Source organism: Trachypithecus francoisi, unplaced genomic scaffold (genome assembly GCF_009764315.1).
Source record: "Trachypithecus francoisi isolate TF-2019V2 unplaced genomic scaffold, Tfra_2.0 Lachesis_group3, whole genome shotgun sequence".
Lineage (NCBI taxonomy): Eukaryota > Metazoa > Chordata > Mammalia > Primates > Cercopithecidae > Trachypithecus > Trachypithecus francoisi.
The window spans coordinates 140,046,286-140,068,688 of record NW_022681468.1 but is presented as its reverse complement, the minus strand read 5'-3'; the positions used below and the strand labels follow the sequence as shown (position 1 = coordinate 140,068,688).

The window sequence follows — 22,403 nt, the reverse complement described above, 5'->3', positions numbered from 1 at the left end:
ACATCTGTTATAAAGGCACTCATTTAAGAGAGATTAAAATATTAACAGAATCCAGACAGAGTTTACAAGCAACTGCAATGCACAGGCAATAGAAGCTCTAAGCTCTGCACTGGAGAAACTTTACAACATAAACTTGCCTGTGCTTTAACTCATGTGATTATGCTAAGACCCTTATCCATGTTTTTCCTAAGTGGATCCCCCAAAAACACATTTTGGAAGATTGTCTCAAACTCATGAAAATCCATTAGTAAATAAAGCCAATCTATATGGATATACTAATATTCTGGGCCAGACTGACAAGTGGGTAAAGCAGGAGACCATTGAGGAGTGAAAGAGAGACTCCAAAGATTCTCTCTGCAGTCTATTATGGTGCCTAAAATCCTATAATCAGTGTTTCTTTCCTTTGACTCTTGAAGTATTGTGTTTCTCTGTGGTGTCTTAATCATAAATGCAGATATCCCTAGAATGGACAACATCTGAAGGTTGTTCCATGACAACTTAAGAATAACTTTAACAGAATAGAACAAGATATAGGTAGAAAAGGAGAGGCAAGAGAGATTATACTGAAGATCAGGGGACCAGCTGAATGGCATGAAGATGGAAATACTAAAACCATGGTCTAAAATAAAAGTCATGGTATAAAATAAAATAAAATAAATCAGAATATTCTTCTTGAACACCTAATATCTTCAAGACATTATACCAAGCGCCGTACAAGGTACAGAAATATATGAGGCGGGATGACTGTCTTCATGAAGTTTGAGGTCTGGTAGTTAGTCTTTGTTATGGAGCCAGGAAATGGACGGGTGGTTAGACCTAGAGCTAGAAATACAAGGGTGGCCAATATTCCTCCCCAGCAAGTCTGTATATGGCTCCAGGGAGGCCAACATCAGGCAAGTAAAGGATATTATGGGATTGAAGTAAATGATATTTAAAAAGGAAACAAGCATGAAATGAATGATAAACTAATAAAGCCATTCTCCCCTTGGCAAATATTTTTACTCTTTTTAGCGTGAGAATAAATTACAGGCTTTGATGCCTGGAGAATTTTATGTCCTTCCACCAAATAAAAAGAAACATAAGTTGGATCTCACATAATTAGTTTGTTGCATTGCTTTTTGGGTTTGAGATTTTTGTTTGTTTATCTGTTTAAAATACTTACCATCAAACCTTGCAAGTCTGTTGATATCTGCTCCAAGTTCCGAAGTAACTGATAGTGCCTGGCGGACTTTTAGGTTCGTTTCCCTGTGAAATTATTGACATGACATGAATTTTTATATGGAACAGCCAACAGCATCCTACCAAAGCAATCAGGTGGGTGTAGCACATGCAAAGCCAAACCTAAGAGATCCAAGTAACTCTCCTTTGAATGTCATTCACACTTCGCTCACTGTTTCAGGAAAGTGGGCAGGGCTTCTTGGGCTCCTAAGAGTTGGCATTCTACCCATGGCACATCTTTATAACAACACACTGATCTGTTTTGCATTTTGAAAGAACAGAGGACATAACAAATATGGTTTCATTTGAACCTACTCAGACATCATGCATGAGTTACAAAACACATTCGGAATAGGAACACAGTTGCCAAATAAAGGAAGCTAATATCACTCCAGAGTCTACTATCTATATAGGAGTTTTACTTGCAAAAGATGGTCATGGTTAATTTCACAGTAGCTGAAATTTAAATGGGAAAAGGAATACAACTTTCATCTTCTTGGAGAATCAATCCAAGAAACCCATAAATCTAAAATAGATGACCTACACAAGCTTAGCAAGTCACAGTGAGTTGTGCATCTTCTTATAGGTGGGACCACACATACTTTGGACAGATGGCTCTCTGATATTCATAAATGGCCAGCAGTTAAGATTCTATGGCCATCACCTATGTCTTGTGTTTAAGGGCTTACCTTCCCAGTTTTCTCACTGAATTCAGCCTAATTCTCTTACACTGTAGCTTAAGATCAGCTATCAGAGTTCTATGTTTTATGGAAATGTTTAGTGATACATTCATTCAGTCAACAAATATTGATTAAATACATACCCAAGTCACCCAAGATACTCAAGTGCTCCCCCAAAAGGATAGTCATCCTCTTGAGGAAAACAAGTGGTAGGTAAAAAAGCAAACATCACTGTGTGGAATTTTGTGCAAACCCATGAAATAACTCATTTTAGACAGCCAAAAAGTGGATACCTAACAAGGCATCCAATCTTAACCTTCTGTAAATGAACTTCACGATGATGTAGGACAATATGAGTCCAACCCAAGGAATACCCATTGTTAAAATAGCTTTCTTCAGGAAAGACTAAGTTGGATGTATAATTGAAGCTAGTTTGTTTAAAAGTAATCTTATTCATCAAAACCTGCTGATTCCTAGGAGGCAGAGATGAGTAGGAATTGAGATAGTCAAGAACTTCATAGATGAAGCAGAAATTGAGCTGGGCTTGATGGACAAGAGTGAGATAAGTGGTATAGAGGCTAAAGGGTCAACATGTCCATCCACTTAAACAACTGTTCAAATAACTGAAATAGTCACACCAAAAAAGCCAGATAGCCCTAGTTCTTTAGCCCTAATCTACGTCATGTCATTTATCAAAGTTTATCATCATTTTGAACTACTTCCTCAGGATCCTCTCCACTATCTCACTTCTACCTTCAAATGCGAAAAACAAAAGAGTAAGAATAATTACACATAGGCCTTCTTGATACTTTTAAAAAGTATTTTTCAAGACTCCTGATTAATGCCTTCATTGTCATTCCACACTCTTCCTTAGACTGCCTGAGTATCTTGATAAACTTCAGAGTGATTTTCAGCATAAGAAACAATACCAAAAGATGCTGTGTACCCCTTACTCAGAATTGCATCTTACTATAGTTTCACATCTTGCAAAATCATAGTATAATATCACAACCAAGATATTGATATCAAAATAGTTAAGATACAGAACATTTCTATCACCACAGGATCCCTCGGGTTGTGCTCCATAGCCGTACCCACCTCCCTGCCTTTCCCATCCCATCTTAACACCTGGCAACTACTAATCTGTTCTCTATTTCCATGATTTTGCCTTTTCAAAAGGCAACATTTTATAAACAGAATTATACTGTATGTGACCTTTGGGACTGATTATTTTTAGTCAGTATAATTCTCTGAAGATTCATCCAGAGTGTTACATGTATCAGTAATTCACTCATTGTTATTGCTAAGTAGTATTCCATGGTATGAATGTACCACAATTTTTTCAACCATTGACTTATTGAAGGATATTCAAGTTGTTTTCATTTATGGATGTTATGAATAAAGCCACCATAAACATTCATGTACAGATTTTTGTACACACATGTCTTCATTTCTCTGGGATAAATGCCCAGGGGTGAAATTGTTGGGTTGTGTGTTAACTGCATGTTCAGTTTTTAAGAAACTACAAACCCATTTTCCAGAGTGATTGTAGCATGTTACATTCCCACCCACAATGTATAAATGATCCTGTTTCCCTCCTTCCTTGCTAGCATTTGGAGTTGTCACTCTTTTTAATTTTAGCCATTCTGATAGGTCTGTAGTGAGGTCTCATTGTAGTTTTAGTTTGTATTTCCCCAGTAGTTAACGGTGTTGAGCATCTTCTCATGGGCTTATTTGCCATTTGTATGTCCTCTTTGGTGATATGTCTCTTCATGTGATTTGCCCATTTTCAAATGGGATGGTTTGGTTTTTCACTATTGAGTTTTAATAAGCTTTTAAAAAATATATTCAAGATACAAGTTCCTAGTCAAATAGATGGTTTACAAATATTTTCTTCTAGTCTGTAACTTATCTTTAAGCCCTTCTAACAGGGACCTCTGTGGAACAAAAATTTTTAATTTCATGAAGTCCAGTTTATCAAGGTTTTCCTTTTATGGATTATGTTTTCTGTGTCAAGTCTAAGAATCTGACTAGCCAACTCTAGGTTTCAAAGATTACTATTTTTTTTCTCAGAGCTTTTTATACTTTACATTTGAAATTAATTTCTGTAATACTTATAGAGCTATTCAAATTATCTATGTCATATTAAGTGTATAGTCCTTTTTTTTGAGAAAGTGGGTTCATTTCTTCTAAATTGTCAAATTTCTGTGTGCACAGTTGTTTGTGGTATTTCTTTTTTACCTTTATAACGTCTTCAGGATCTATACCAAATTGCCAAATGCCATGGTTCATGCATAATATTGCTGATTTGTGTCTTCTTTTTTTTTTGTTTTAGCAGTATTCTTAGAGGTTTGTCACTTGTATTGATGTTTCCAAAGAACTAGCTCCGTATTGTTGATTGTCTTTATTTTTTTGTTTTGTTTTGTTTTGTTTTCAAGTCTATTTATTTCTGCTCTTTATTATCTCCTTCCTACTGCTTCTTTTGGGTTTATTTTGCTGTTTTCTAGGTTTTTTAGATGAATGATGAGATTATTTATTTGAGAATTTTTCTCTTTTCAAATGTATGTCATAAATGTTCCTCTCAGAACTGTTTTAGTTGTGTCTAAACTGTTCTGACCAAAGTAGGGTCCCACAGACTAAAGCACTATTTGAATAGCTCTATATGGCAATAATTTGGAAGGTACCAGTTAAAACCATGGACTCTGGTGTCAGACTGCCAGGTTCCAGTCCTGGCTTCACTCTTCAGATGCTTTGGGCAAATTACTTAGGCTCTCTAAGCCTTGATTTCATTGTCTGTACAATAGGGCTTATACAGCATCTACATCAGGATTAAATGATAAATTCCATCTAAAGAACACAAATACATACTGTCATTAAAATGTAAACATTCAATAAATGTTTTTATGCCAGACAAATTAAATCCTCTGAAACAGAACTGCTATATGGTCTATAACTAAATTCTAAATTAATATCAACATCAAAACTGCATCATATTCTGTTTCTCTCTTCTTTTTCTATGTCTTCATTTGACACAGTTCCTAAAGGTTGCCTTTTAAAGTAACATCAGTCCTTCCTTCCCTCCTCAGGGAATCTTGATCTCTACCCCTCTCATTTTCCCTATAAAATCACTTGAAATCAAAATAAGCAAAACTGTTTTTAAAAACATCTAAGGAATCTCACTGAAGATTCTCTGTGTAAAGTTATTCCTGTATATAAGTTTAGCTCACTGTTTCTGCAAGAAAATAAATTTAAGAGAAAAGACAGTTTCAAAATTACTGCAGAGTAATTAACTATGGACTTTGCAATGTAAACTCCTATGTCTCTCAAGAAGATACTGAACAAGGTTAAGTCTTATCTCTAAAGACATTACTTTTAAATAAATTGAAAACCAACCGAATTATTCCAATTTTAATAACTTACCCATCAAGCTCAGCAGTTTCAACATAACAGAGACCATGTGGCTCACTACTTGATAGGAGAAGTAAATCAGCCTATTTTCAAAAATCATAACAAATTAATACTTGAGAAGTTAGATTGGTTGAAAGTCTTCTACAGTATATCACCTCTTGACTACTAACGAGCCAACAGAGCCTTAGAAACAAAGTAAAAGAAGTGAGATCCTGTTCTACCTCTATGTCATATGCCCTGAACCAAACCCTCCCTCTTCCCTGTTCGTCCTTTATATGCCCCTTGACTATCACAACATAAGCAAGGGAAGGAGCTGTCCTATGAATTAATAGCCACTTGATTCACCTTTTTTGAATGAAACATATAAATTCTATTTTCTTGCTTTGAAAATTACCAACATAAAACTCTCTCCAATAAATAACTGGAAAAATATGCACAAACTTTAATTACCTAGTGTCATCAATTAAAAACAGGGAGCAGACAAAGGAGATGGGGACAAAACAGAAGGGAAATAGATGGAGGAAACTAAAAAAATAAAATAAAAATAAGAGAGGCAAGGAAGTTAAGAAAGAGATAAAGATGGAAAGAAAAAAGTAAAAGATGGTAGGAAGTAAGAAAGGAGAGCTAAGATAAAGTAGGGACTAAGGAAGAGAGCAAGACAGAAGAGAAAATGTAGTTAAAGGCAGTGGGAAGAAATCAGAGACTGAGTAGTTTGGGTTTTTCAGAGATAAACAGTTCTATTCTGATGTCTAATTGAGCTTTGCAAAACACCTATCACAATTCAGTTTTAGAATCCTGGTAGCTCTCTAAATTGGTAAAGTGCTTATCAATTTTATTTCAAATTCCTAAACTTATTTTAAAAATAAGTGTTTTTATAAAATTTTGAAGAGTCTGAATATCTAAAAAGAATTGGCTTAAATTTTAGCAATTTAGTTTGAGACATTAGCCTAACAATTTTCTAGCTATGTCTGAATCTATGATTGGCATTCCAAATCTGTGAAATTTTCTTACCTTTGTTTTTTAAAACATTAGAATTGCTTTGTTCTTGAGTCTTGGGGGTTAAATTTAGAATCAATTTACTTTCTTGATTGTCTCAAGCTTTTAAATTTGCAACTCAAAAACAGGGTGTGTGTGCGTGTGTGCGTGTGCGTGTGCGTGTGTGTGTGTGTGTGTGTGTGGTTTTGTCTAAATTGGGATTGGAATAAAACAGAGCTGGGGAAAAATGCCCTGTGACAGCCCCTAAAGGAATAAGTGGGTTTGCATTACCAAGGCTCTTACACAACTCTGAATCAAAGAGCCACAGAAGCTTGTTGAGGCAGAAATTTTCTGACTTGTCACACTGTGAACAGAGCAAAGCCACATAAAGAAAGTGATGTCGCTCTTGGACCAAAAACTACCCATCCTGATTTTAAAGGGAAAAAAAAGTTTTCTGAAAATTCACCTTGATCTTACTTCCCACATTTAAATTTCAATGCATAAAAGCAGGCGCAAGGCACTAAACAGGAAAAGAGCTTAATAGTCAGTCTGTGGGCCTGCGCCTCTCCTCCCCTGAGCTTAAAAGGCTCATTTGAAACAAAATCCAAAATTCTCTAATCCTAAGAATCTGCGACTGAATACAGTTATGAAGTATAGAGAAAGATGCCTATTTGTACCCAGGACTGCTTTTCTTTGAAACTGGAATCCAGTGTTACTGTTCAAGACTGGGCGGGGCTGCATTGACACTCACACCATGGTAAACAAGGGGAGGAGTCCCTGCACACAGCTGGCTAGGAACATGTGACTGAGGCGCCACTGCCATCTGGCGGTCAGATTCTCTCCTGAGTAGTGACCCAGCTTCCCACAGGCTGACCCCCACAGGTTCCAGGCTAACTGTTCCTGCTCAGTGTACTCTCTGGGACCAACATGCCTACCTTCCCCACCTCCGCCCATCTCCCCAGTTATCACCTTTCTCTTTGATGTTCTGTGAACCTTCCTCCAGCTTTCCTACTCCATAATCGCCATGCTGCACTCCCTTCATCTATCGTCCCTTCTCCCTGTCCCTCTGCTGAGGCCTGCTGTTCCCTTTTGTTAACCTCATCCTTCAAGGCGTTAATTCATTGTGGTTGAGGAGGGAGTGTGAAGGGAAGGCCCAGGAAGGGCAGGAGGATAAGCAGTCAATGTGCTCATCGTCATGCAGGCAGGCCTATATTCTAGTGCACTCAGTCATAATTGTGAAAAGGAAAGGGCAGGAGAGCTGCAGAAAAAGCCCTGCTCATCCCTTGTCACCCCTTTCCAGAGGTGCTGTGCCAGGAGTGGAGCAACACGTGGATTTCGGGGCCCACCTTCCCCAGGACTCTGAGTCTCACAGCAGGCCTCCTCAAACTGACTCCTCCAGTAAATCCTACAGGGACCCCATTCCTAGTTGATCCAGAAACTTGTGTTCCAGGTGTAGGTGTTTATGATTCCAAATAATGTAGCTGATAATTTAGTGAGGGTTTACTACGTGTCCAGCACCGTCCTAAGAGCTTCACATGTGCTATTTTATTTAACCTTCACAGAAATCCTATAGAGCAGGTCCTATTGTTATCTCCACTTTACAGATGAGCAAAGTAAGGCCCAGAGGGGTTCTGTAACTTCCTCAAGGTCACACAGTAAGTGGAGGAGCCAGGATTTGAATCTGGGCAGTATGAGGCATATACTGCAAGGGATATCAAAATGATTCAAAACCTCTTTGCTTCAAGGATTTGTATAGTTTAATAAAGGCAGAATATAAGGGTTCTAAGAGCCTCATTAACAAAGTGCTATGAAGGGAGTGCAAATGAGAGTGCAACATTGGATTGCTAGTTGAGGAAGGGCATCATGGAAGATTCTAGATGCAGTGAAAGGAGGTCCCCAAGGCAGAATGACTAACAGGAGTAAAGAAGTGGAAAGGAAAAGCATGAATATCCGAACTCACAGGTGGGCCAAGATATCATTAATTCCATTCAGAACCACCTATCATATGCCCCATATTTACTTTCTTTTGTGAATTATTAGTGCCTTTTCTCCTTGCTCTGCCAGGAGAGGCTCTGCCATGTCCTCCATGAAGGAACCGGTGTTTTCCAATACAACGCCCCTTCCGCAACTTCCATGGGCAACAGAAAACAAATATTCCCATCAGAGGGAACCTGAAAAGAATGCACTGAACATATTTGGGTCCTCAGAGCCAAAGGCATTGTCCTCATAGGTTTATTAGGCATAATTAATGTTTGTTGAGTTAAAGAATAAAGTAAAATGTAAAGCAACGATAACACCTTAAAGCTATACAATTATTTAAGGATTTATGAAACCCTCTCTCATAATTGTGTCATTTTACTCTCTTAACCCTGTGAGTAGTATTCTTCCCATTGTATGGATGAGGAACCAGGGAGGTCATATCTGGCCCAGGAGTGAGGGAGGAATAGACTCTACCACACCCACCAGAAGAACTAAATTAACTCATGTAAAGCCCATGGCCCTTCCAAAGTCATTGAGGAACCCAAGGGCCCAAGAGACTTAACACAATCCTCATGGACACGCATAGCTTAAATTGCAGAGCTGGAACTAGAATTCGGAACTTCTGATCCCAAAATGTATGTTCTTTTCCTCTGGTGGGCTACTAAATCACTGGAACACAACTATGAAAAACAGGAAGCATTTCGCTTTGTTTTATGTTTTGTTTTGCTTTGTTGGCGTTCAAAAATCAAAACCACTCTGGTGAAAGAATATTTGGATTGTGGTTCCGTGACCTGATGGAAAGATAAATTTGTAGAATTAAGTTGAACACTTTTGGATCTCCTTTTATTTTTTAGGCCATTCTCACACATAGAGTTATTTATCTTCTCTATCATCTACAACATCATCTTTTATTATAATCCAAAAATAAAAATAAAAAACAAAATAGCTCATGTATTGAGTCAAAAAATGAGAATGAGATCCTAAAAATGAAGTTTGTATGGTAATAGGTAACATTTGTATTTCAAATTTAAATTTCAGGTCCAATAAATGCATACTGGTTACTAATATGTACTAGATATATCATTGTTTTTCTAATTACAGTGATTTAAGAAGAATAAGAAAAAGATGGTGATAAAGAAGAGAAGGAAGTGTGAGAATAATAATGGACATCACAAAATTTATTAACAGGCAGGCTGTTCCTCTGGTCAAAAAATATCCTTGCCTGAATATTTTACCCCCACTTTCTACTGTCATATAAATATGACAATTAGATATATATCAGAGAGAGAGACACACACACAGAAAGAGATGGAAAGATAGTGATGGTTTATTCACAGCAAATAGGTTAGAACAACAAGTAACTGACTTGAAGCTGTAAAACTTAAAAGAGCAATGAGGGCAATAAGACCACACAAAAAAAAAAAAAAAAAAAAAAAAAAGCCTCTCTGGAAGTGCGTCCAAGAAAGGTGTTGAAAAAGAATAGATGAAATTCCCTGATGAGTCAAGAAAGACCAAAAGCCCACTCCAGTCACACCTGGAGTTTAAGTCAAATTAATCTTTCTAGCCCTATCATTTCCAAAGGGTAAAACTGTCAATTCCTGTATCAGAAGAATGCCTTGGTTTTAAAACAATTCTATGAATGCCTTTTTGTGGAGGGAAAGGAAGGACTTTTCAAACAAGCTAAACAACTCAATTCTGGTAATGTTCAAATATACTCATGCCCAGTAAGGATTTTATTTCTACCACCAGCTAAGAAAAGTGAAATAACACCAGAGCACTGCTGTCAAGTGAAGGAGAAAGGTACACCTGGCTCCCATGGTCCGAGTTCCGGTGGTATCAGGAATTCTGCAGTATGTTTTTCTAACAAAACGTATTTGGTTCTTCTAATGCCAGTCAAACTCCTTGTGATATCTGAATTATACTCTGCATTTTTCCTGGTTGCCCCAAAAAACTAGGAATTCTGGCAATTCAGCCCAAAAGTATTCTTGAATTTTAAAATGTATGTACAAATGCAAAACAAGGGGGTTCCCTACATTAAAAAAAAAAAAAAAGGTAAGTAACTTCTGAATATGCCAGCTAATTGGCAATCTCTGGTGAGGTTTTCTTCCTTGCTTAAAAGTTTACTGATGAACTGACATAAATCAGGTTGCAAATTCTAAGTTTGAACAGCCAGAAGTTATGCATCTGCATTGGGCACAACATATTTTCTGATCACTTGGCTTCCAGCATCCAAGCCCAGAGCCCCTAACGCTGGTAGCACAGACTCAAGTCAATGAGGATGACTTTTCCAATGGAGTCAGAAACAGCAAATGGTAGTGGTTAGAAGTGGGGGCACTTGAGCTAGATTACATAGACTTAACTCCTGAATGTCCCACTAGCAAGCTATTTGAGGGCACTGTGCCTCTGTTTTCTCATCTGTAAAGTGAGAGCAATAAGGATACTACATAACCTGCCCTTACTGGGCTAATGTGAGGATTAAATGAGTTAATCACAGAAAGTGCTTGTTAATATTGTCTGGCATGTGATGCATGGTCAATAAATGCTAGTATTGTTTTCACGACCTTCACAACCTGGTTTCCCCCAAAATCCACCTCAGTATAACTCCTAAGTGGGTCTCTCTCAGGGTCCCATAAGTTTTGCCCCCCAAATATAAGCTCTCTGAAGCCCCTGCCAGCTGATACCAGAGTGCAGGGAGATATATTAATACTCCTAAGTGATTCCAGTGGTTCACCTAAAAAAAATTTTCTTGCCCTTGAAAATGGTTTTGTAGGTGCTGAGTAGGTAGTCATGGGAAAACTTGGAACAAAATTATCTAATCAAGAGGTGCTGTGAGGTGGTTTTGAAGGACTCCCATCCTTAGTTATCCAAAGATTAGGCCAACAGAACTACATTTGTAGGAGTCAAACAGAGAACAATGGAGATTAAAATATCATCTTTTTTTGATAAAGCTGTTATTATTGATAAAGACCAGGCTTTAGGTCTGTGGCCCAAATGGGCTTCACCCCATTAGACAAACTTATCGAGCCACAGATGCTGGAATCTCTAAGTTCCCCTGGCCCTCCCACTACCCCCACCACAGGGATTTGTTTCTATACCATTGATGGCATGGAAGAGCAGAGCAGAGCGGACTCTCTGCACACAGGTGCAGCTCAAAAACAGTAAGAATTAAGGAAGCATTACCTAGGTCATGTGTGCCACTCCCAGCTCCCAAACTCACCAATTCGAGAAGTCACTCCTAGGAGAGAGGAGTGAGCAAGTGGATGAAAGACACTTAAAGTGTTATTTTGGTGCCGTCCCTCCAAATGAAAACAGGAGGAAGAGTGGAAAATAAGCATTCTCACCCCATTATGGGAACCACCATAAAAGGCCACATCTGTGTGTCTAATACAGTAGCCACAAATCACACGTAGCTATTTAAATCTAAATTAATTAAAATTCAATATTCTGCTCTTCCATTGCACTTGTGCTTGCCTTCTGTATTTCATTTCATTGATGCTTTTGCAATAGCAAGTAAGCATACATACCATAATCTAGAAAATATAACTAAATTAAAAACAAAGTCCAAGGAAAATACAAATTCAAATATAAAGGCTAGAGTGCTGATTGGAGCCTAGATATGCTGGCCATGAGGCACCACAGAGTTAAAAGCTTTGAGACATAGATTTGACTGCTGCTTTTCTGGACCCACTCCTAAAAATGTGAGAAATGAGCAGACTGAGTCCAGTCTGATGTTCCCCCTTGTTAGAGCACATTCATGGGGCTCCTAGGACTCATTGATTTCACTGAATACCTGAAGTAAAAAACATACCTAGCATTGCTCCTGAAATATTCAGTTCCAAATAAAATGATAGTTAAGTGTGTGGCATATATAGGTTTATGCTAATTCCTCTCTATTATGACACTATCTAGCTAAAGTCGTTGCCAAAAACATTTGAATGCACACATCTTAGAATTCCACATGTCCCTTTTTTATAAGTTAAGGTTATCCACTTAGAAGCACCAAAACTCTTTCACTGTAATCACTTTAATTGAGAGTAGAACTTGAATGAGTTGCCTGGAGCCCTTTCTTCTTAGACCAAGAATCCTGAATATACACAATCTTTAATTAGGGCAGATACTGTTTTTTTTTTTTTTTTTTTTGAGACGGAGTCTCGCTCTGCCGCCCAGGCTGGAGTGCAGTGGCCGGATCTCAGCTCAGTGCAAGCTCCGCCTCCCGGGTTCACGCCATTCTCCTGCCTCAGCCTCCCGAGTAGCTGGGACTACAGGTGCCCGCCACCTCGCCCGGCTAGTTTTTGTATTTTTAGTAGAGACGGGGTTTCACCATGTTAGCCAGGATGGTCTCGATCTTCTGACCTCGTGATCCGCCCGTCTCGGCCTCCCAAAGTGCTGGGATTACAGGCTTGAGCCACCGCGCCCGGCCAGGGCAGATACTGTTTACTGGTATCCCATTGATCCAGAACATCTGAATTTTTGTAAATTTATATACACTTTTCTTTTTTTTTTCCTGTCTTCTTTCTTACAAAGATCAATACTTATTTATTTAGCCAACATTTACCAAATGCCCCTGATGATGGAACATGGTACCAAGTGTTGGAGAACAGGCAAATCAATATGTGCTTTGCCTGCAAGAATCACATAGTCCGGTGTCAGCTTAGACAGAGAATCACAGCATGGAAGGGAGTTTTGAGATCCTGTAGTGGTCTAGCTTCTTATTTGACACATGGACAAACCAAAGACAAAGAAGATAATGTCTTTGCTGTCACTGAAGGAATGGAGCAAAACCTCCGTTCTCACCCAGTTCTCCATCTAGTGCCCTTACACTGGATCTACCTTGATTCCACACACACAGTATGTTCTAACAGACACCACCTTTCAGGGTATTATTTCTAATCTTTAATGAGCTGAAAAACAAGATGGATAAGCAAATTTAAATTGCAGCTTAAATAAAAGTAAATAGATTGCGAGTGAGAACCTGGCAAACCATTCTACTTATGAGAAGCTTAACCCAGAGTGGACTTTGAGACCTCTGTTTTGGCTGCTGACACCTTTTTGTTTATTTTTGGTTTCCAGCTATTTTCCAAAGCACTGTGGTTACCAGAGAAATAAGCACTTCTCTACTTAAAGTGTGAACTCTTTTGTGAATGGCCAGTCTACTGACTAGTCTCCTTAGTGTGGGCTGTTCTGGAGAACTCAGTATATACAGATGGTGCATTAATGAAAGAAGACTGCTTCTGAAAGTGAATGTTTAGGAGTCTTAACTGAGTTGTCTTGTAAATAACTCTTGGGGCCATATTTTTTTCCCTGTGCTAAAATGTTTCAAGTTGATACACAAAATAGCACTCAACACAAAAAATTTCATATGTAATCTAATATATATTTGACATAAACAATACAATAACTTGAACTTTTAATCTCTGATCTCAATAACTTTTATTACCTTAAATTTAATTTGAACTATAGTTAGTTGCATATATTTTAGTGATTAGACTAATCCCTTGAATTTTATTAAGGAAATTATAACATAGGCCACTTGAGTATATAAATTATAGTATATTTGATAAAGTAAAATCTCATTAATTAACATGTTATTAATTCAGCACAATCAATACACATTTTCTAATTTTTAAGGAAGAAACATATCTTTTCTCTTTATCTAGCTTATGATTTTTTCAAATATACTGTAAATTAACAATACTGATCAGGATATTAACAGTACTAATCACAAAATATGTGAGAACAGACTTTTTAAAGTACTCAGGAGCACTTTAAAAACTCTTATTTACATCAAATATTGGTTTTCTAATTTAAAATCTTTTGTTCCTATTAATTTAAAAGATCCCTAGGGAAATAGACAAGGTGATACTCACTCAACCTTATGTGAGTTATCATGTTATTGAAACTAATAAATCAATGTCTTTTAAAATATTTTATAATTGAGACTTTTTTTTTTTTTTTTTTTTTTTTGAGGCAGAGTCTCGCTCTGTCACCCGGAATAGAGTGCAGTGGCCGGATCTCAGCTCACTGCAAGCTCCGCCTCCCGGGTTTACGCCATTCTCCTGCCTCAGCCTCCCGAGTAGCTGGGACTACAGGTGCCCGCCACCTCGCCCGGCTAGTTTTTGTATTTTTAGTAGAGACGGGGTTTCACTGTGTTAGCCAGGATGGTCTCGATCTCCTGACCTCGTGATCCGAGACTTTTTACTAATACATACTGAAGATAATTATTGCGGATTAGTAAGGATTTACTAAATTTACAAATGTAAATACTTCCATACATAGGCTACTTCAATCTGCGATAAATTCTTTAAACAATATTGAATACTCACAGCAACAAATTGGTTATTTTCTAATTTAATGATGTCTCCCGCTTTGACATTCATCCATTTTTCATTCTGTAGTCTAAAAACAAAAACAAAATTAATTTTTTTCAAGAATGAAGACTCAGAAGTACAACCAAGGGAATGTATTCACAATGTAGCATCATATAACAGAGGAAGCCGACGAGACTTTCCTAGTATGTTAAATTCAAAATGGCCTTACATTAACATGAGAACAAAGGCCCAGAGAGGTTAAGTAGTTGCCCAAAGACACCCAGTGAGTTATTGGTACTCCTGGGCTAAACTCAACATGCTAAACTCTTGGCTGAGCACGCTTTCCACCACCCGCATGGTGCCAGCTTTATGCAGCAGCCATGAAATCTCAATAAATTTTAGTCGTCGACATTCTTTTCAAACTCTTTATTAATACAGAAACATCATTGCCATTGCCTCAGAAGTCTATTTAACTGGAGGCAAGAAAGTGAAGGAGACAGTGGCAAGGTAGAGCAACAGCTAAAATGCAACAGGAAAAATATGTTAAAGCCTGGAAAGGACAAGAACAACAAAACATGATAAAAGAAGCCTTGGAAGACTCAATGAGAAGGACCACCTACAAACCAGCACTGAGGCTGAAGGACAGGCTTGGTATCCTAACAGGACAGCAGCTCAGAATAGAGAACAACACAGTCAACCTACTGCACTGCTTTCTGTGCAGCTCATGTATACGATGGAGCCCCAAGCCCACCCTCCACCCAGTTCAAAGGGGCTTATTATGAAAAGCTATTGTGTCCATTGAATCTGGCCCCTAGTAACAACTTAGTCAGGGCTGCCCAAAAGCAGACAGGCCCTCTGGATACAGACCACCTGGGTCAGTATACCATGATGCTAATCATTCCTTCTGAAATTCCCTGAAATGTAAACCAGCTTTGTTTTCTAACTTGGAAGTTTTCATCACATTTCTTTCTCAGAGATTCCCTTCTAAGAGAAAAGGCTGGGATGAGTAGAGCAGGTTTGCCCAACAAGTTGAGGTGGACAGGTTAATTTCATTGTACTTTAAAAAAAAATTAACCTAATTTACTTGTTTTATAGCCTGGAAAATAGTTTTAAATATTTATTCAACTGTGAAATATGCCTCACACTATCAACTCTGCTGGATCATTTGGCTTAAACACTCAAAGAATTTTTCTTTAATACAGATCCAAGTACATGTTGTTCTGGAAATTTTTCAATTGCAGTATTTTCATCTCTAGCCAGAATTCAATCATTTTTCCAATGCTACACTTTTCTGAACTTTATCTAGTTTGACAACAATAGAAGAATCTAGGAAGCCTTCTAAATCTCATTTATCTTTACAGGTATGAATTACGTGCTGGTTAATTTCTCCTAGAGACACCTCGTCTGGTACCTTAGTGACACTTCTCAGCAAACAGTATCTCAGAAAAAATAGGCATGAGTGGATGGAGAAGGCTATTGTGTCATTTTTGGAAACTGCACTGCTACCAAATTGCCTTGAAGTCTCTATTGAAAGTGCACCTTGCCGGGCGCGGTGGCTCAAGCCTGTAATCCCAGCACTTTGGGAGGCCGAGACGGGCGGATCACGAAGTCAGGAGATCGAGACCATCCTGGCTAACACGGTGAAACCACGTCTCTACTAAAAAATACAAAAAGTAGCTGGGCGAGGTGGCGGGCGCCTGTAGTCCCAGCTACTCGGGAGGCTGAGGCAGGAGAATGGCGTGAACCCGGGAGGTGGAGCTTGCAGTGAGCTGAGATCCGGCCACTGCACTCCAGCCTGGGCGACAGAGCGAGACTCTGTCTCAAAAAAAAAAAAAAGAAAAGAAAAGAAAGTGCACCTGCCTCAGGAAGAAGTTGAGATGATACTGCATTTTATTTCCAAACTCTTATTCTTCCAACTTGTATAGTACAAGCTCTAGGAAGGATTATACAAGAAACAGCAGGCAGTAATCCTGGATGTTGATGCTAAGCCTAGCACAATCCAAACTACTTCATCAACAACCTGTACAATGGACAACTGGACACACTTTTCAGATTTGTGGACAGCACCCTAACAAGAAGAAAGCACAGCCCACACAAAGTAAGATCATGATAGGAAATTGTCTTATGACTTGACAAAGTTATCAGAAACTGAACAAAGAGTAAGAAAAAGAAGTACAAAATAGATTATTTTAAAGAGGAGAAAGTAACACTCTACAAATGTAACTAGAGTTTACAGAAAAAGAGCCTGGAGATATTGGTAAGCCACAGGCTGTGTGAGATGCCTTGCTCTGTCTTATTAAATATTGATATATATAACTACACTTAACTGGGAACTCAGAGATATATTTAATGAGCATTAAGGGTCATAACAACAGAAGTACCCAAACTTACGGAATAAGCATAAACCGATAAAGACTTGTAAATGAATTTAAATAATCTGTATTTTGAATCCAACCATTTTTCTTCTCCTACCTACAACCACCACCACTGACAACAATACATAAAAAATGTCCCACAGGACTGGAGGGGCAGACAAAATTATTTGCTTTAAAACTCATCTTCAGAATATTTCTAGACTTCTAAAATTTTAGCTTGTATGGTGATTGGGTTTTGTCACCAACTTGAAACATGAAAGCAGACACTCCCTGGCTCTACATGTGTGATGCAGCTGTTCTCAGGGTTAGTGTTTAAAGCAGTCTTGCACCACAGCTCTTCTAGAGGGATATAGGATGGCCTTTTGGGCTGTGAAGGTGATACTGGCTCCACAGACTCAGCACCTTCAAACTTTGCTTTTGCCGTTGTCAAAAGGTAAAAGCTCCTGTAGATGAATTGCAGTATATGAATATTCTGCAAAGAAAGGAGAAGCTGTAAGATTTTAAAATGTGGCTCAATTTTCAGCATCGTATAATTATTTCAGAGTATAAAACTCTGACATAATCTAGTTAATGCATCTTAGAATCAGTTTTTTAAAAAATACATATGGCATAATGAGATAGCCTTTACCTTAGCAAACTCACAAGCCAATTGCTAAAGAAGCCAAAATCCAAGTAAAAATTTCATAAAATTTAAATTCCAAAAGTACCATAAAACATATGGAGTTTAACTGCCACAGAACAGCAACTAGAATTATTTGAAGCAATTTTTTAAAAAATATACCATTATATATCTACTCTCAGAACTCTGAGTTCTAAGAAAAGGAGGTAAGAGATAGCAACTGCAACTAATAATTTTTGATAAACTGGTCTTCTGATGAGGCATAGCAAGGTATGAGCTGCTAGACTTTGCTGAAAATCTCCTTGAGAAAATGAAAGTCTGAGAGTGAGGTAGCACCTACCATGCTCCATGTCACTAGACCCATTGCTTTCAGAAGCTGAAAATCAAGCGTTGACCTTAAGCAACACTTTTGGAAGCAATATTGCAAGTGCATTGCTAAAGCTTAAGAAACAAGAGGGGATTTTCAATGGGTTCATCAAGGTCATCCTTTCCATGTTCTAATGCTCCTGATTTCCCACCAGCAACATGGATTCCTGAAAAGGGGATTTCCTCATAAGCTACAGAAGTATTGGGGTACTAGAGACAGAAGATAATAAAGGTTAATATAATTGACCTCCCCTAATTAACCAATCAATCCACTTACGCTGAGCTTGGTTTCTTCTTTAATCTCAAGCATATGTCGGCCCTATAACATTCAAAAGTATTCCCTTGCTCATAAACTTTGTTTTGTTCACCACTTCATCCTGAGGACTTAGAATAATGCCTAGTTCACAGCAGGTACTCAATAAGTATGTAGTGAATGAATGATAAATAAATTAAGGAGTATAGAATCATTATTTCCAAAAACATTTATTGAATGAAAGCATTTGCCTGAATGCCTAAAAAGAATTATAGCATCCAATGTTTATTTAGTGCTTACTGCATTCCAGGGACTGTACTGATCCCTTCATGTATAGGGTGCCAAATAAAATAAATAACACCTCATCAAATTTGAATTTCAGATAAACAACAAATTATTTTTAGTATATATTCCATGCAATATTTGGGACACATTTATACAAAAACATTATTATTGTTTACCTGAAATCCAAATTTAAATAGAGTCTTATATTTTAATTTGCTACATCTGGCAACACTATTCATGTATCTTATCTCATTTAATCCTCACAACAGTCCTAGAGATAGGTATTGTTTTGACTCCCATTTTATAGAATAGGACACTGAGGTTCATAGAAATTGTGATCTTTGCCTTATTTTGCAGTATATATCAAAAGTTTAAATAACCACACACTTTGAAAACTGATCCTACAGGTACTCAAATATGAATGTACCAGGATATTTACTGCAGCATTATTTGTAACGGAAATTGATTAGAAGTCACAAAAATGTCCATCAAGAGGAATTAGATAGATATACCATGAAACACTTATTTAATCATGGTTCATTCACTCAATGGAATATAGTGCAGCCACTGAAAAGAATAAGGTAGGTCTATATGTGCTAATATGAAATATGCTGTTAGTTACATTACTAGGTAATGTGAAAAGAAGTAAGTGCATGTAGGATATATTACACATGTTTATAGGCATAGAAAATTTCTTGAAAGATACACAAGAAACTACTGTGGTTGACAATAGAGAAATAAAGAGAGAAATTGGGATGGAAGAGAGACTTCATTTCCATTTTATGCTCTTTTGTACTGTTTAAATTTTTTGGCATTACACATATTAGTATTTTAATGGCCAACTGGAAGGAAGAATAGAAGAAGAAGAAGTAATAGAAGAAAACTTTGCCAAGGTCACATGTAAGTGGCAGGCCTAGGACCAGAACCCAAGTTTGTCTGGCTACAAAGCCCATGCTCTCAATAAATCTATGTTTATCGTTCCTGTTTACGTTATTTCCCAGAGTAATTATGTATTACCTGTATAGAAAAAGATTGGACCCTAAGGAGCTGAAAGGACCCAATCACAGCAACAGTGCACACTCCTGGCATTTAAAACCAGTTGATCCAAAGACAGCTTACAATCATGATCCCCTGACACAAACACTCAGTGGACAGCAGCAGTTTCTGGTTCTTTTCAATCCCAGCACCATCAGAGCTGTGCTAGAGGAAAACAGACAGCTTGGCCCTAATCCCCTAATAACAGACTGGTGAACAGGATCTCATTACACTGAGAATGAACATAACGCTCATGTCTTTGGAATCTATTTATTTTAAAGAATGCAGATGTTTCCCCTTTTTCTCCCTTCATTTTAGCAAAATGCTTATGCTGTGGCAAAAATCACACAGGGAGGTCTCTGGTCAGCTGCTGAAGATGCTCTCTCATCAATTTTGCCAGGGAGGAGGGTGAGAATAAGAGGAGATGATGAAAGATGTAGTGCTACAGCATGGAGAATTTAGTTTAACAATTTGCTGAGGAAACGTAATCAATCTTACAGATGCCCTGCCTAATTTATATAAATCCTATTGTGCATTATTCAGATGCAGAAATAGACACACAATTTAGCCTTCCTATTTTGAAAATAAAATGATCAACTCACTAAGTTTTACCTGAACAATAAGCCAGCTGAATGTTGTACAGGAAATGTATTCTCTTTCATCATTTTCCTAAACTGAAACCCTTGCCCAAATGAACCTCCCAAGACTCTATCTTCTGTAGATTCTTAGTAGGATTCTGTGAATAGATGGCTATAGATTATGAAGCCACAGGAATTCAAAAGAAAATGATTTCAGAGAAAGACTATTCCATCTGTTCTCACTTATGAAAGCTAAAGGAAATATCTTAGATTGACCTTGGAGAAAACAGAGCTATTGGTCTAGGTTGGATTCCTGGGTAGTAGATTTAGAGGGAGCTTTGTGTATAAGAGGTTGATTGGCAAGTTCTCTTGGGATTAACACCTGTAAGAGAGGAAGGAAGCACTGCTGGGCAGAGGGAGCAGTTGGGCTGTTGATGCAGCCACAGTGAAAGCAACAGCCACACCCACAGAGAGCTCTGGAGCTGCAACAGGCCTTTAGAATAGGATCAAAGGGAGCAGGACTTTATACTATGGCATGATTCAGTCATTGGATGCAGGATGACCCCAAAAAGGAGGAGTGTCCTTAAACAAAACACTGTAGTCAGCCATGGGCAATTCCCAGAGAGGGCTGCCAGCTGAAAGTTGTATGTGGGCAGCACTCCTGACAGCTGGGAAAACATGTTCTGCAGTCCTAAGGGGGAACGTGGGTGGCAGAGCAAAACATCCACTACAAACTGAGAGCCCATTCCCAGATTTGCTATTGACATCTTCATGTATTTATAACATTTCCTTGGGGGGCAGGCGGCAGGGGAGGTCTCACTTTGTTGCCCAGGCTGGTCTCGAACTCCTGGTTTCAAGTGACTTTCCCGCCTCGGCCTCCCAAAGTGCTGAGATTACAGATGTGAGCCAATATTCCTTTTTTTAATTCTAAGCTTCACCTTTCTATCATTTCAATTTCAATACTATAAAGTTAATGCAGGTAAGCCGCCATGAATCTTTGTGCTTCCCTCATCCAAGTTTAAAACTTTTGGGGAAAACAAATCTATAAAATCTGAGGTCATCTGATTCACCTCCTTTGCCAACAGTAGAATAAAGCTGGGAGATACATTTCTAGTATCTATCCATTAAAAATATTCTACAGATAATCACTGACTACCTAACTATCCTAAGAATAATGTCTATAGGAAAAAATCACCGTTCCCAAAATCTTTCTTACATGAAGAACATATTTTGATTTAAAAAATGTACTATCACCTTAGCCAAGTAGATCAACTATTCTCTTCATCTAAGTGGCCACACATTATTTTGAAAAAATCAGAGAATTCACTCTTACTAAGCTTAACCACAAATAATTCTCTTCTTTTTGAAGAAAACAAATACCCCAAAAGAAGATAGTTTCCAATGGAGAAGAAAATCTGGATATCTTAGTTCTAGGGTAAAAGGTCTATGTTACATGTTTTCATTGCCTCTAGTGATATTCTCAATCAATTTTCCTATACAGAGCCCAGTTAAGTGATAACCTAATGTCTCTTGAACTAGAATACAATATTGGCTGCCTTACATGTCAACTAATAATACATGCCATAGCAACACAGACAAAAGTGTTGCTCAATGGTGTGATGCGGTTTGCTCTGACCAGAAAACCTAACATTCTGGAAACAGCATTTCTGATTTTACAGCACAAAGTATAATTAAAGGTATCACTGGAATATCAGGAGTTAATTTATTTATTAGGTTAGCAGTAATATTGTCCCAAACACTTTTTAAGAAAATTTCAAGATGTCACTTTAAAATAAGTTGTAATGTTTATCATCCCTAGTTCCTCAAAAATGGGATAGCACATAAGTCGAAATCTTTTTTTCTCTTTTCTTTTTCTTTTTTTTTTTTTAAGACAGTCTCACTCTGTCACCCAACCTGGAGTGCAGTGGCACCATCTTGGCTCACTGCACCCTCAACCTCCTGAGTTTGAACTATTCTCGTGCCTCGGCGACTTGAGTAGCTGGATTACAGACATGCATCACCACACCTGGCGAATTTTTGTATTTTTAGTAGAGACAGGGTTTTGCCATGTTGGCCAGGCTGGTCTTGAACTCCTGGCCTCAAGTGATCTGCCCAACTCAGCCTCCCAAAGTGCTGGGCTTACAGGCATGAGCCACCGAGCTTGGCCCTAGAATTCTTAATGAGTTGATCACTGGCATATGCTGTATCATCATCCTTCATTAATGACTTTAAGACCACTCTTATGTGTACAAAATGACCACTCTAATCTAGACACTATGCTGAGTGTCAGAGCTGCAAGTGGAATTAGATACAGACTGTGGTT

General features: G+C 38.1%; 1 protein-coding gene across 4 annotated transcripts in view; it reads right to left on the bottom strand.

The window, feature by feature from the left end:
* ATP8B4 (ATPase phospholipid transporting 8B4 (putative)) overlaps nt 1–22,403 on the bottom strand; it is a 270,644-nt gene that overhangs the window by 148,474 nt on the left and 99,767 nt on the right. For all 4 annotated transcript variants that reach the window (XM_033190153.1, XM_033190150.1, XM_033190152.1 and 1 more), the window contains 3 exons: nt 14,585–14,657; nt 5,319–5,389; nt 1,163–1,245 (listed from right to left, as the gene is read on the bottom strand). In XM_033190153.1, coding sequence (XP_033046044.1) covers nt 1,163–1,245; nt 5,319–5,389; nt 14,585–14,657 — 227 coding nt within the window. The remainder of the gene's footprint in view (nt 1–1,162; nt 1,246–5,318; nt 5,390–14,584; nt 14,658–22,403) is intronic.